This window comes from Ahaetulla prasina, chromosome 6, assembly GCF_028640845.1.
Source record: "Ahaetulla prasina isolate Xishuangbanna chromosome 6, ASM2864084v1, whole genome shotgun sequence".
Classification (NCBI taxonomy): domain Eukaryota; kingdom Metazoa; phylum Chordata; class Lepidosauria; order Squamata; family Colubridae; genus Ahaetulla; species Ahaetulla prasina.
In genome coordinates, this window is record NC_080544.1 from 43597000 (window position 1) to 43611822 (window position 14823).

Here is a 14823-nt window from a genome sequence, read left to right on the forward strand (position 1 = left end):
AACCAAAAAAAACCCTTACAGTGACATTTAAAGAATAATGGTCAAAGTTTATTTTTCCAACTGTACAATCTTAAATATGTAACAATATAAATAAAATCAAGCAGTCCATATTGGACAGAAGCACACATTCCATTTTGATCAAGGCACTGATTTACCACAATGCAATATGCCAGCATTAAGGTTGAATTCCCAGATTATTTCCTTCATTGTCCTGAGTCAGCTGCTGTAGTATGTTTAAAATAACATCTGTTCTTTCCAGTAAAGTTAGATTTTTGTTTGCTGCTGATCGCAAGAGAAGTGAGTAAGCATACTTATTCACCTTAAGGTTTTCTTCATCTTTACCACTAGAGAAAAGTAGAGTGGAACAGAGGTTATCCAAATGCATAAGGAACTCTGAAAAATACTGTCTTTGCTACAGCACATCAATAGGAACAAGAGACACTTCCGTTTGTTCAAGGAGGAGAGTTCCCTAATTTACATCAATTTTTCCCCCACTGAAGGTTTTTGAGTAACATCTCATACTGCTTCTAAAAGTTGTTCAAATCCTTAAAAACAGTTTTTCTAGGAACGAGAAAGATTTATTTTGGTGGCAATTTATTGGATCAAAAACTTATATTCTTTTGGAAATGCATCCATATATAAAGTTAACTGAAAACATCTATTTGCATGTATCTTTCCCATCCTTTTTAATAAGAAAGCAGATATTTTCCGTAAATATTTTCAATCAATACAAGAAGTAGTAATTAAAGTATTAATGTTTGGCAACGGAAGCAACAGCCTAAATTATTATATTTACCAGTTACACAAATCTAATTCCAGTAATTCTATTAGAATATTCAGAACTGTTTTTCTAATTATCAATTTAAAATGGATTATGTAGCCAAATATAATGAGAGGCATGTAACAATAGCAACCTGGTTTATGCACTGCAATTGCATTGATTGGGTCATATATTCTCTTAATGCAATATTGCCTATAGGTTTCCATGAAGGAAACCTCTTACATTTTATTTTAATCAAAGAGAAAATGCATCAAATTAAGAAATTATATCCCTGTGAATTTGCTCTATTTTAAAATACTGTACTCTCATTGCTTTGAAGTATTTCAAAGTGTGAATTTTAGCAGAGAATTGAAATAAATTCAAGGGACACTCCTAATCTTTCTGTGCAGAATACTGGACTCAAATGTCTCCCTAGGCAGCTTAAGGTTAGTTTGTTTCTTAGTAGCAAAATTAATTTCATATAGTTGAAAAAAAATTAAATTAAAAATGTGACTTTTGCCCTTTTATTTATTTTCTATGAGGCTTACAATGGGGCACAGCTGATCCATGGTGTTCTTTGGCACACCACTGCAGCCACCAAGTCCCCACCTCCCATCACCAATGCAGGAGCTCTTTCCCATCCCCGGTATGGCAAACCCTGGGATTTCGGGGTTTGACAATCACACTGTGACTTGAATGTTTGAATAAGTTCAATGTCACAGCATGAAAACTGTTCTAAATGGACTCTGTTGACATGTGCAAGTTATCAAATTATATAAATGCAGATGCAAACCAGGGTAATATTCTACCATCTATCTCCCTAAAATACAATACGACATGCTGATTAAAATTTCACAAACCTAAAACTTGAATTTAGATACCAAGTCCCAAACCACAGAACTATTGGCAATCCTGCTATCATGGCTGTTCACTGCTGGAAAGCAGAAGTGTTATAATATCAGTCATAATTAAAGAGTTCAAAAATATCACAAGTGATCCTTATTTAGAGACCACACTTGGGACCAGCTTGGTGGTGATGTGAAGTGGTTCCTAAGTAAAACCACAACTGGATTTATTATCTTGATTTGCTTTACAGACTTGCAAAGGGCGCAGTTGTGAGGATGGGTCATATAATACAAGGCAGTTGTTAACAAGGACTACCTATATGGTCTTTTTAAAATCATGTTTTAATGAGAAAAATATAGTACAGCTGATGATTTATGTCATACTCTTTGAAAAAAAAATACTGATTTTAGTTTCCCTCCATCTTCCCCAAATGAAAATTTCAAACTTCTAAAACTATGGTCAGATACAATAAACTTCTATTACTATAGTACCATTATATTCTATTACTACTAGTACCAATTAGAGCAATTATTGGTATCAACAGGTTATATAACAAATGAATTAATTTTGAAATAGGAATTATATTTTTTATGTTCTGTATTTATACTGCCATCTTGTGGAGACTTAGAAATTTTAATACAATGTGAACCTTCTATTACAATTTCAACCTGCCATACATTCATCGCCTTTTCTTTATGGATATCTTTTGTCCTGGAATGCTACCGTTGTCAGTTTTAAATTGATTATTGACTTTTTTCTGGCAAGACTGCAGAGTATCTACTTTCCCTTCCCTTCTTATAAAAAAAAACATTGACAGTTTTCCCATTTGGTTGAATCAAAGTAATAAAAGCTTAATGCTAAAAACAAAAACTTTCCTCACTTGATATAACAGCTCTGAGATTCAGTAAACTACACAACAAAAGCAGGTAATTTATTACCTTTATCCATTGGTACCAGATATGAAATATACGTATGAATTAAGCACATATGAAAGAAATCAGAATTTGCCTGATACATATAAAAGTAAAGGTTCCCCTCGCACATATGTGCTAGTCGTTCCTGACTCTAGGGGGCAATGCTCATCTCTGTTTCAAGAGCCAGCGCTGTCCGAAGACGTCTCCGTGGTCACGTGGCCAGTATGACTAAACGCCAAAGGCACACAGAATGCTGTTACCTTCCCACCAAAGATGGTCCCTATTTTTCTACTTGCATTTTTTACATGCTCTCAAACTGCTAGGTTGGCAGAAGCTGGGACAAGTAATGAGAGCTCACCCCGTTATGCAGCATTAGGGATTCGAACCGCTGAACTGCCAACCTTTCGATCGACAAGCTCAGGGTCTTAGCCACTGAGCCACCACGTTCCATATAGAAAACAAGGGTAATACCATTTTTCTATATCTTCAGTTCCTATCTAAATCTTCTATGTTCAACAGAATATATGTAGCACTTTGAAAGATAGATAAACAAGCATTTCCTCACTTAACAAAGTTTGCACTAGATAAGAACATGGAGTAAATTAAAATGAAACACTAAAATGAATGGTTTACCCAACTGTTTGTGCCTCCTAAAATATGACCACATATACAGAACACACATAAAAGAGCAGGAGGTAATTCTGCAGAGTTTGTAAAACTATCCTAGGATTTCTACGAGTATTGACACCCAGCCAGTGATTCAAATTCACATTTAAAAAGAAATTTCTCCATGGTTTGGAATCAAGTTAAATGAAAATAACACAATATGCTGGCATTTACCCCATTTTCTTCTTGGTTGACGAAAGCAACTTGATGAACTGAAGAAGAAGGAAAGACAATCGAGATTCAAATATACTAAGGAGCTTCAATACTTCTTCTTTATTAAGGTTAGTAGATAGATCTTCAACAGGAACTCTCTCAGCATTGTTTGAGTCATCAACACATTTCTAAACAAAAAGGGTGTTATGGAATTATTGTAATGCCCATACAGTATGCCTTCCAAATTAGGTGCGCTTCTACAGTCAGAACTCTATAATATTACAATTTTAGAAAAAGTACTTAAAGTGAAGTGATAAAAATTGAACCTGTCCAATCAAACAACTTTTTATACCTAATACGAACTTTGATATATGAACTTTTTGTAACAAATATGAACTTTGATACTTTGACCAAACATGATATACAATATAATACAAAGTAAATCCGAACATAATATGCAAATATGAAAAGTAAGTGTTACCTGTTCACATTCAGCACTAAGCTCTTTCCTGATAGATTGAAAAACAGACCGACACTGAATCATTATATCTAAGGCCCCAGACAAAGTCTTTAGTTTTCCGGTGCTGCTATTCTGACCTAGTAGAATCAGAAAAGTAAGCAACATTAATAGTTCATCACTGCCCTGCCACAAAATAAGAATCTACAAATTTTCTTTTTGAACACATACTGCAAACATTTTATTCTAAGTCACCACCAACAAGTTCTCAGAAAACTACTCATCAGTTTAAAATAGGATTGTACTCTAAATTAGGGAAATGCTTTAATTTAATTTACTTACTTGTCATCTGAAATTCAGCAAAGGCCACTCTTTCCAATTGCACGCGGAGAAGTTCACATGGTGCATCCTTCAAGAGCTGAAAAAACTTCACGGCTTTACCGTAATGAAGATCAACCAGTATCCTGTGCTGTTTACGCTGATGCTCATCCCCAACCTTCATCAACAACATAGTTTGACAAGTCAGCTCAAGAGAATAGCAACCAATGTTTTATATTAGGACATTTTACCAACACATAGGTTTATAGGCATGCACATTCACAGAAAGACCATGTAACTGTTCAATTTTAGAGAAAATACCTGATTTCTCAAACAGCTGTGGTACATGGAAGCCAACCTGTGATGAATTGTGGCTGCCCGGTACTGGCAAAGAGGTTGCCTTGTAGTCATTAACTCAACATCACAGTATTTCAAAGATTTCATCATTGATTCACTAACTTCTTTTTCTATCTAAAAAACACAAAAGAAAAATTTTCAAAATTTATATTAAAATCAGTTCAACTCATAATTCCATTATAGTCCTGTCCAAAATGATAAAGTGTAATAAGCCTTGACAGTGATCATATAATTTGTCTCCCAATAGTATTACATGAAATCTATTTTCAGGCCTAGGTTCACCATTGAAACTGCACTGGTAATCCCACAAGAATGACCTATGTCAGAAACACAAAGTGATATTGATTTCCCTGAATTTTCTTCCAGGTTTCCATAGCTGACCATGGCAACAAATGAATGGCATGATATTCTAAAGCATGATCAGTAGAACCAGGACAAAAAAAATACACTTGATCTGATCTCATTTAGAAGTACTGTATACTTATTTACAATTAAATTACATTAACTGAATGCAGTTAAAGTGAATACTCACTACATACATAGTTCGCCTCTTTTTATCATGCAGTATTTGCAATTCAGTTGAAATTATTGAAAGAGCTTTAAGGCCCATGGGGCTCTGAAAAGGACCTCAGATTGTGCATTTCTGTCTTAAGTAATGGGGGGCCCACCTATCTCCTGGAAAAATTGTCCCAAGTGTACCAATCCAATCACAGAGCTCTTTGAGAATCCTGTTCATAATGCTATTGATGGGATTTCTAAGGAACAGTTACCTGAATATAGTTTTCCTTATTTATTGCAACCTTGTATGATTTTTTTTGTCTTGGAAGTATGTCAGAAATCATTAATAATTTTTATCAAGATGCATCGCTATATCAGGTTTTTCATTCTTTTTAAGTCTGTATATTGCAATACAGTTTTAATTTAGTTGTTTTAAACTTTAGTTTAAATTCTGTAGAACTATTTGATGGAACTTAACAGAGAAGCAACACAGCCATTCAATAACAAACAATCATATTATTGTGGCATTTAACAAACCACATATAGATCCTCATTATCTACCCATTAGTAAAGCAATAGTTGATATTCAATAATCAGGTCAAATCTGATACCTGTTCCTGAGCTTTCCTAGATAATGGTGCATAGTCTTGCAGCAGAGTTGCCATGGTAAAATACGTGGTGGACAGTTCCCAGTTGACAGAATCCCAAACAGCTGGATGGACTTCTCTTTTGTTCAACGATCGTAAGGCCTTCAGATAATAATCAACAGCCTATAAGATTTAATAATTATGGAATATGAGACATTTACAGATGTATGGAAACCAGTAATAGTAATATTATTGTAAGTCTCACAAAGAGCAGTCAATAGTGTGGGCTGATTTTTAATGCTAAGTATAAATACAATTATATTAAGAGGACTGTTGTCCAGAGTTTCTGGATGTGGAATTCTCCAGATATAAAGGACTATGGAATTCCTAGCCTTTGGGAATAGGAATTTGGGATATCTGAGTATAACAAACAGTCAAGAGTTACGGAATATTACTTTGCTTTTAAATCTCTCTATATATTTTGGATTCTGAGAATATTTTCACAATTTATCAAGTTTTCAAATATTAATAAATGAAAGATTCAATGTAAATTCTTGTATATTCAAAGCAATATCCTTTTATGATCACAAATCAGGATCTTATACCCAAAGTGTTCATTAGGCTTTTAAAAAAATATGTCCTATTTTGTGACTGTTTTCTATTAAGGAAAGAATGTGGAAAAAGACAAAGTAAAGAGCTATTCGGGCTTCCACAACGTATTTATCTCATGTTACAATATGAAGCCCCAATGTGAGTAGTTACTAATATAAATAATCCAGTGGAAAAACAATCTGAATCAAGTACAATAAAAGCTGTCTATCCATATTATATTAAAGACCTATTAAAAATTTTAAAGGAGTTGTAAGTTTGAAAGAATGATTTTTAACGATATTGCCAAGATAAAATGTACATACTAATATGAATTTCTTGCCCATAGCAAAGATAAAACTGCATAATAAATATTAGCATGAAGTTCATACTAAAATTATTGTACTACCCTTGAAAATGTAAGCCTATGCCATGATTATAAAATTAGTGTACTAATATTATTCCATTGATGTATTGCAGTCCGCTTAAATGTTTAGGTCTAGCCTCACCTTATTATAATAAAGAGCCTCTTCAGGAGAAAATTCTCTTTTGAAGTCTCCACCCACCGCACAGTGTGCATGTGCACAAATCCGCATTAACCTTCCCATGTTACACAAGAGAAGAGCAGCATTGGTTGAATCATCAATGGATTCAAAATTCTGAATCCCTTTTTCAAAAAAAGAGAAACTTTTCTTCCAAAGTTGCTGCTCTGCTGTAGATACCATTTTGCTCTCTATAACAGAATAAAAGGAAAAGGACCCATTTCATTCAAAGAACTCAGAAAAAACTATATGGAATAAACATCTGAACACCATTCTGGAAAATGAAATAAAAATATGTTTATTTTAAATGCATAAAGAATATTTCAAATGTTTTTGTTTTTCCAAAAGGGACAGTAGAAACTGTGAGGAGTCAGCAGCATGACAGTACAAAAACGAACAAATAAATATTTTTAAAAAGCTGTTTCCAACTTTTTTTTTCTTCCTGAACTTTTTGGTCCCATGATAGTTACCAGGATTGTGAGAAAGTCATAAATATAAATAGCAAAGGATCTAAATATAAATTCTTAGACTTCACAGGAAAATTACTCCTAAAGCAGAATATTTTTCAAAAGGCATATTTAATTATAATGTTTTCAGGTTAACAATCTCATGTACTGTATGTTATTAAAATGTTTCCAGATTTTATTTTTAAAAATACCATAGATATCGTAAGTTTTGATCTGATTAAAATATATATAATTTATCAGATCACAGATGCAAATTCTGTTTGATCTTTTCTATAGATATAGTATCAAGTTATAAATGAACAATGAAAAAACCCAATGAAATCTAGGAGCATTTTGCATAAGATAGGCATCATTATATATATTATAAACAAACAGTATACACAGAAGTGTTTACAGGTATAACAAAAGCAATGGAATTCTCCTTGGTATTTATATGGTTAATGACTAATAAACAGTAAGACTTTTTTTCTACAAGGTTATGGGAATTTCTGTTGAAAGTTAACAATACTATTTTTAATAAACAAGGAAGAGATTTTGCTTTAGATACTACTAAACAGTTTCAGACACTAAAGTTCATATTCATGAGATTGAAAACCTGAAATAAACTAAACTAATGAACTAAAATGGATCACCAACAGGATGAGAAGAAGAAAAGATTACTTAGAGACTAGAATTAAATCAAAAAAGAAAACAAACCAGGCAGGACAGCAGCCTGAGAAGGGAAAAATCGGGAATCATCTGTATCAAAAAACCAACAGGAAGATTATGGGGATAGGTAAAATCTCACCAGAAATAATGTGAACCTGAGAAGACAATACAGAGCATTCTCTGCAGGAAGGATTAGTACATGGGTATGAAAAACAGTCCATTATCTTCCTGCATTATTATTCCAGTGAAGTACCGCATTTTTCGGACTATAAGACGCACTCCCCCCCCCCAAAAGTGTGTGGAAATGTCTGTGCATCTTATAGAGCGAATGTTGCCGAAGCCCTGCCCACCCACCAGCCCCCACCTTTCGGCCTCTGCCTCCCAGCAATTTGCCTTCTTGCAGCAAACAGCCTGGTCAGCTTCAACACAGCCTGATTTAGCACGAGGAGCTGATTGGTGGTTGTATTGGCTTCCTGGAATACCAACCATCAGCTATTCCAGGCTGGTGTGGGGAGGAGGGAGTCGAAAATGGGGTGTGCAGAGGCAGTGATAGGCCGCCTATCACTGCCTTCACGCACCCCATTTTCGGCTTCTGCGCACCCCATTTTTGGCCTCTGCACATCCCATTTTCCATATGTCCTATTCGGTGGCGATAGGTGGCGGTGGGTCAAAAACAGGACATGTGGAGGCCAAACAGAAACAGAACATGCGGAAGTAAAAAATGGAGCACACGGAGGCCAAAAATGAGGTGCACAGAAGTGGCGGCGATCCCCGCATCTGCTCGTGCTAAATCAAGCTGTGTTTTCTGTTTGCTGCAAGGAGGCAAATTGCTGAGAGGCAGAGGCAGATTTTTTTTCTTGCTTTTCTCCCCAAAAGTCTTATAGTCCAGAGTGTCTTATAGTCCAAAATATACGGTTGTTAATCTTTTGTATTAGAAACCTATATAAATTCCACTTCATATAGTTTGTGAGTAACTCCATGGGTATAGAGAATAAAGAAGTTAATGGAAAATTTGGTAGAAAATTAAGGGAGAAAATATAGGCTATATTGTAAGAATGAAATGGCATGTTTATACTTGATTCAGTTTTTCTTTTGTAATAGTAACTGAGAAAGCATATAACAAAAAGTTGGATTATTTATTTCAGAATCATTTAATTTCTTGCAATTACAAGCAATAATATTGTATTGATTCTTTTAAATATTACCCCTGACTCTGAAAGAATAAACTTTTGGTTCTCTTCTTGAAAGAAAAAAATAATAGCAATGAAAGCTGTAATTAAATTGGCAGAGCAGGTATGATGCAGGTACCATCAGTTAGGGACCTACAGTTGGCGGGTGCCAAGAGACATGCTTTCTCTGCCATGCCATGGCATTGGCCTTATGGAACATATTTCCCCTCCCCTAATTTTAGTTTAACTCCAACCCTTTCGGAAGGCCCTTAACATTCCAGAAGGCCCTTAAGACTTTGCTATGCTATCAGAACTGAGGCTCCCAGAGAACTAAACACTTGCTTAGATGGCTTCACTGTTGTTATTCTTATATTCTTATAGTTATTCTCACCTAGGGTTTTTATCTTTGTTTTTTATAATATTTACTTTGGTAAGATGTGCAGCAATATAAGTTTAATAAATAGATAAATAAATAAAATTATAAATTTTATTTTTGCTTTCTGCCAAGAATGTGCAACTAAATCAGCTTGGCATTTGAAAGAAACACTAGGCAAAGGAGCATCAAGTCCTATGGCTTATTCCCAATTATTTTCCTAAACTGGCAATATTGTACCTACTTTTATGGAAGTGACTTCATAATGCTTTACATTTATACTTAATTAATTAGATTCTGCATAGCAGTTTCTCAATTACATTGTACACAATCAGCAGATTATCTTCTACTTTTGGGATTGTTTTCTGATAATTGTAGATTCATGTTTAAAATACCAACAGAATGTATACATACACACATGGCTAAAATAAACACCTACACATATAAATATACTTGCCTACTCTTTCACTTTGTAAAGCAGCAGCTTGGTTCATATAAAATACTCCAATCTCATTTTGAATATTGCCCATTCTCTTCACTACTTGGGTATACTGCTCTGGATTCTGCTCTTTTAAATTACTAAAAAGCAAAATTTCATGAGCTGCTTCATAACATTTGCAACTGACCGAAAGCTGGCATTCCAAATCTGTAGATAGGTCAGTAGCCCAAGAAAATACTACAAGAAAAAAATTAGCATAGTAAATTGCCAAATATTTACTATATAGAAGTACATAAAAAGCTACTGAAAAACAATTTAAGAAGAATTCTGGAATCAGCTAGTAGTTAGACATTCACTATCATTTGTACATGCAAAACATTGTTAAGAGCTATTATGTAGAAAATGAGGCAATAATCCATTGTTGACCAGGAAGACAAAAACTATTGCATTTCTGTTCTAGATATTTCTAGCTAAAGTTTTGTTTAGATCCATTCCAATTTGATGCAATGGAATCTTTGGCCATAGTGGCCAAACCTAGTGGCTATAGTACACTATAAAGTAATATAGGGGGTATACCCCTCTAGATTTTGCTGTACCTCTCAATAATTTTCAATACTGCTGGCAGAATCCTTCTGACCCACATAGCCACCATCTTGAAAGTTGTCTAGAGCTGTATCCAACTCCTTCCATTCTTTCCATTTAGACCAGGGGTAGTCAACCTTTTTATACCTACTGCCCACTTTTGTATCTCTGTTAGTAATAAAATTTTCTAACCGCCCACCGGTTCCACAGTAACGCGCCGTGTATCGTCATCTGCGCATGTCTCTCGCACATCGTGCATTGGGTTTGGTGGGGCGCCGGCTACCAGCTCTGCTTGTCTGTTACAGCTGGGTGGTGTGGGGGGAGATGTGCGAGCTATTCTGGGACGAGGCACTTTTGTTTGCGGTCGCACTATAGCGCCATTTATTTTCACTTATGTAACATGAACTAAACTTATGCGCAGGCGATATAAATAGTATATTTTCAGAAATTTAAATTGTCATGGGGAATTTTATGAAAACCTAATGAAAATGTTTTTAAATAATGCTATGAATTTTTTTTAGAAAAGTCAATTAAAGTAAAAAAAAAAAAGTGCTTCAGTATCTGACAAAACCCCTACCACCCACCATGAAAGCTGGAACGCCCACTAGTGGGCGGGAGGGACCAGGTTGACTACCACTGATTTAGACCAAAGAAAGCTTAAATACTGTATAAAAATTCAAGTTCTAAATAAATGTCTATAATCATTTATACATTCGATATGGGCAATCACAAATAAAAGGTTAATTACAATGTGCTACCTATCGGTTGGAATACAGATTAGAACCTGAACATCCAGATTTTAGAAAAGTCTGAACTAGCTTCATCATTACAGCCATTTGGATTACTATTATATCTGTATCTATATCTCTATATAGACATATCTATATCAGATAACTATATCTGTTTACTTTACAGGTAGTCCTTGTTTAGACCACAATTGAGACTAACAAGTCAGTTGAGTGAAACTACAACTGTGTTTATGATCTTACTTCACCTTTCGTTTACAGACCTGCAAAATTCATCAATGTTAAGGTTTAGTCATAAAGTTACTGTTGTAAGTTAGGCAGTTGCTAAATGAAGACTTCCCTTTTGATCTTACTTCAGCTTTCTTTTGTTCCAAAGACATCCAAGTCATGTCTTAAATGTGAAAAATTGTCGTAAAGTTATTTGTTTCATGACTCTCATAACTATGAACAGTCGCTAAACTGTTAAATAAGAACTACCAATAGTCAAATTATTCTGAAATTACATGGAGTGTACATATCCCTCATAATGACATTGGCTAGAGATCAGCTTCAAACAATTCCTTAAAAATTGTTTGAAGAAAAAAAATAAAAAGTCCTTAAATTATATAATAAAATGCACAGCTACTGCTTATTTTACTGGATCCAGGCATTTTACTGCCAAAATGATTCAAAGGGCAATAAATTGCTACCGGAAAAAAAAGGATAGTTCTTTTATTTTGATTTGGAAAGCTGCTTGACATATTGTTATACGCAGGTTGCAGTCATGATTACCTTGACAGCTAGACTCTCGATGTAGACTATGAAGTATTTCCTGATCTTCTTTTGTTTGAAAGTTATATTCTTCAAGATATGCAGCTCTGTTGTTTGCATTCTGGGCCAGCATTAATTGAATATCACCACAAAGAGTTAAACTCTGACAAAGAAATAGGAGTACTTCAGAAAGCATGTTCATGAAGAGGCAGCAATATGCATCTAATTGGGGAAAAATCAGAAAGGATATTGGTGAACTGGAAGTTAGAACATCTCATTACTAAGAAACCACATTATGACGAATTGTACTATTCTAGCCTCAAAGCTTCTGGCAGATTCAAGAAATAAAAGTCCATTTATCTAACTTCTAACATCAAGCATGCTTACATAAATTGCAAGTGCTAAGAGTAGTATTTACTAGTGTTTTGCTAGTAGCAAATATAATTGCCTGAATCCATATTTACTGTATATTCAGATGGGGATACCAATGAACTGCCAATCTCCTTGCTTCTCTTGATTTTATAATAATTTGATTTTTAAAAAAATAGCAAATCAGATGACAGCATGTAGAAAAACAAACTGCTAGCATCATATTTATGGAATAAAATACCTCTGGGCTCCCCACAGTTTTCTTAGACATTTTTAGAAAATAAAAATATATCAGAGTTATATAGAGAGAATTCAATGCTTTATTTATACATTTACGAACCTGATGCCCCTGCTTCACTGAAAAGATTAGGGTTGAACTGAGGTTGGTCTGAGCATTCTAGGAGGCTGAGGGATGAGGGGCAGGAAGAAACCTCACCAATTTGCCTGCTGCCTGACCTCTCCAGAGATATTAGAAATAATTAAATTATAAAATAATTTGTATCTGAAGCAGCCAATTTAAAACTCTCAGATATAAAGAAATTATGAGTGTTAAAGTAGATATAAAAATATACATCTGAGATATATAATAAAAGTCCTACTTACCATAACATTGTAAAGCTAATCTTATGTACCGTAATGCTCTCCCATATTTCTGAAGACTCACAGCAGCATCAGAAAGAACATAATAAGCCTTTGAAGATTTTAAAATCAGCTGAAGTTTCATTTTATATTGCCAGGTTCCAGGGATCATTCCTGACTGGCTGGAATGTTTAACTTCCTGGAATGACCCCACTAGAATAAGAAATGAAACAATGATTAGCAATCTTAACATAAAAGTTAAAAGGATTACATTTTGAAATTAAATTAGGATTTTAATTAAATTTAGTTTCAAATTAGCAATTTAGCCATTTTGAATATTGGGGTAAAATTCCTTATTCAAATTAAACTGTTTTAGCTTTTGGTCACTTTTCCATTTCTATAAAACAATTGGCATATGTGCCAGGAATTTTGAAGGCATGGAGAACCTTTGCTTATTACTTTATCAATAACATATATAGGATCAAATAAATATGTAAGATCAAAACAATGTTCTATCTACAAACAATTATTTACAGCCACTTACTTAAAATATATGTTAACAACTAATATACATACAACAACCTAACGTTACTGTTAAAGCAGTAACTGAATGTTCAAATATCTCATAACAAATTTTTGTCATAGCATTTTCCTCCAAGTGCCGGGTCTGCTTCTTCTTTTTTTTTTAATTAACTAAGTATTTATCCATTGGTTGTAACAGGAATTGACAAACCAGCTTGACACCCTAGCCAAACATCATGGACAAAGAGAAAGTGACCAGCCCAAAGTCACTCAGCCGGCTTTCATGCCTGAAGAAGGAACTAGAACTCACAGTCTCCAGATTTCTAGCCTGGTGCCTTAACCACTAGACCAAATTGGCAAAGGTCTCATAATAAATACACTAAACATAAACAAACACGTTAAAATAGCAAAGTTTTACATATAATTCAAAGTAATACAATAACTTTATAAAGAAAGCAATATTTGGAGCTAAAGGCTTTCTTGACAAAGAGGTTTATCATCTGTGAAAAGCCATTTAGGATGCAACAAACCAAACTTACTCTTGCCTAAAAACAAGGCCATCTGTTTTTCAAGGCATTCAGAGCCAACTGTTGATGATTCATCTTCGTATTTTAAAGGGATAGGTATACTGGGGTCTGCTGCAGGAAGATCACTTTCCTTCTTGATGCTACTATCAACCGATTTTAAGCCCTATTTGTTAAAGAAAAAAGCTTTTTAATACTGTACCAACATGTACACATTAAAAAACAGTTAAATAGCACACTTCTCGGTTACATAACTTACTTCAAGAACATAGCTGAGTACTAGTCTGCATCGTTCTTCAGTATCATGGCAAACAGGAAAGGCACAGCTAGGCTTTATAGAAAAGACAAAAGACGTTTTCATAAAACTAGTGGAATTCAGCTTATATTATCATTGAAAACCAACAAAGAAGCCATTCTTATAAAGAATATAAGCTTAAAATGAAATCAAGAGAACAATTTACTGCAGAATTTACTTTTCAATGGTTTTTATATACACAATTAAGAGAGAGGTTTAATACGGATAGAAAGTCACCAGACATAGGACAGAATTAGAACTATATACAAATGAAAACCATGTGATTTCTAACTGTTGAGATTTGAAATGGAACCTTTTTTCAACAATTATTGAAAACACTCCAGGAAGGCCTACAGGACCATCTACTTTATGTAGAATGTCTATCCAATATCTATGGGTTGAGATATCATGTTATAAAGTCTTCCTCCCAAGATGTTAGGAAATCCAGTATTCATAAGTTCAGCTTCTTATTTGTAAAGTAGTTCTCCTGCTCTGGAATACCTCGCCCCCCCCCCAAGTAATGATGATCCCTTCCCTGTTGTCACTCCAGAAGGTTATGAATATAATACTTTTTCCAATGATCCTTTGCAGTAAGGAATAGTCTCTCATCAAAGACAACCAGAGGCAGCGGTGGTAATACATACAATCAAATGATATTGTTGGAGTTTGGTGGA

At 34.4% G+C, this 14823-nt stretch overlaps 1 protein-coding gene across 4 annotated transcripts in view; it reads right to left on the bottom strand.

The window, feature by feature from the left end:
• The window catches only part of EDRF1 (erythroid differentiation regulatory factor 1), a 33290-nt gene continuing 18467 nt past the window's right edge, over positions 1–14823 (bottom strand). The window contains exons 14-25 of one of the 4 annotated variants that reach the window (XM_058188383.1): positions 14114–14185; positions 13870–14020; positions 12833–13021; positions 11882–12082; positions 9801–10019; positions 6654–6877; positions 5581–5718; positions 4436–4585; positions 4139–4292; positions 3821–3936; positions 3361–3527; positions 1–344 (exon numbers count right to left, since the gene is read on the bottom strand). In XM_058188383.1, the coding sequence (XP_058044366.1) occupies positions 176–344; positions 3361–3527; positions 3821–3936; positions 4139–4292; positions 4436–4585; positions 5581–5718; positions 6654–6877; positions 9801–10019; positions 11882–12082; positions 12833–13021; positions 13870–14020; positions 14114–14185 (1950 nt within the window). In that variant the 3' untranslated portion in view covers positions 1–175. Of the gene's footprint in view, positions 345–3360; positions 3528–3820; positions 3937–4138; positions 4293–4435; positions 4586–5580; positions 5740–6653; positions 6878–9800; positions 10020–11881; positions 12083–12832; positions 13022–13869; positions 14021–14113; positions 14186–14823 lie in introns of all 4 variants that reach the window. The other 3 variants (XM_058188382.1, XM_058188384.1, XM_058188385.1) reach the window with 3 other exon arrangements.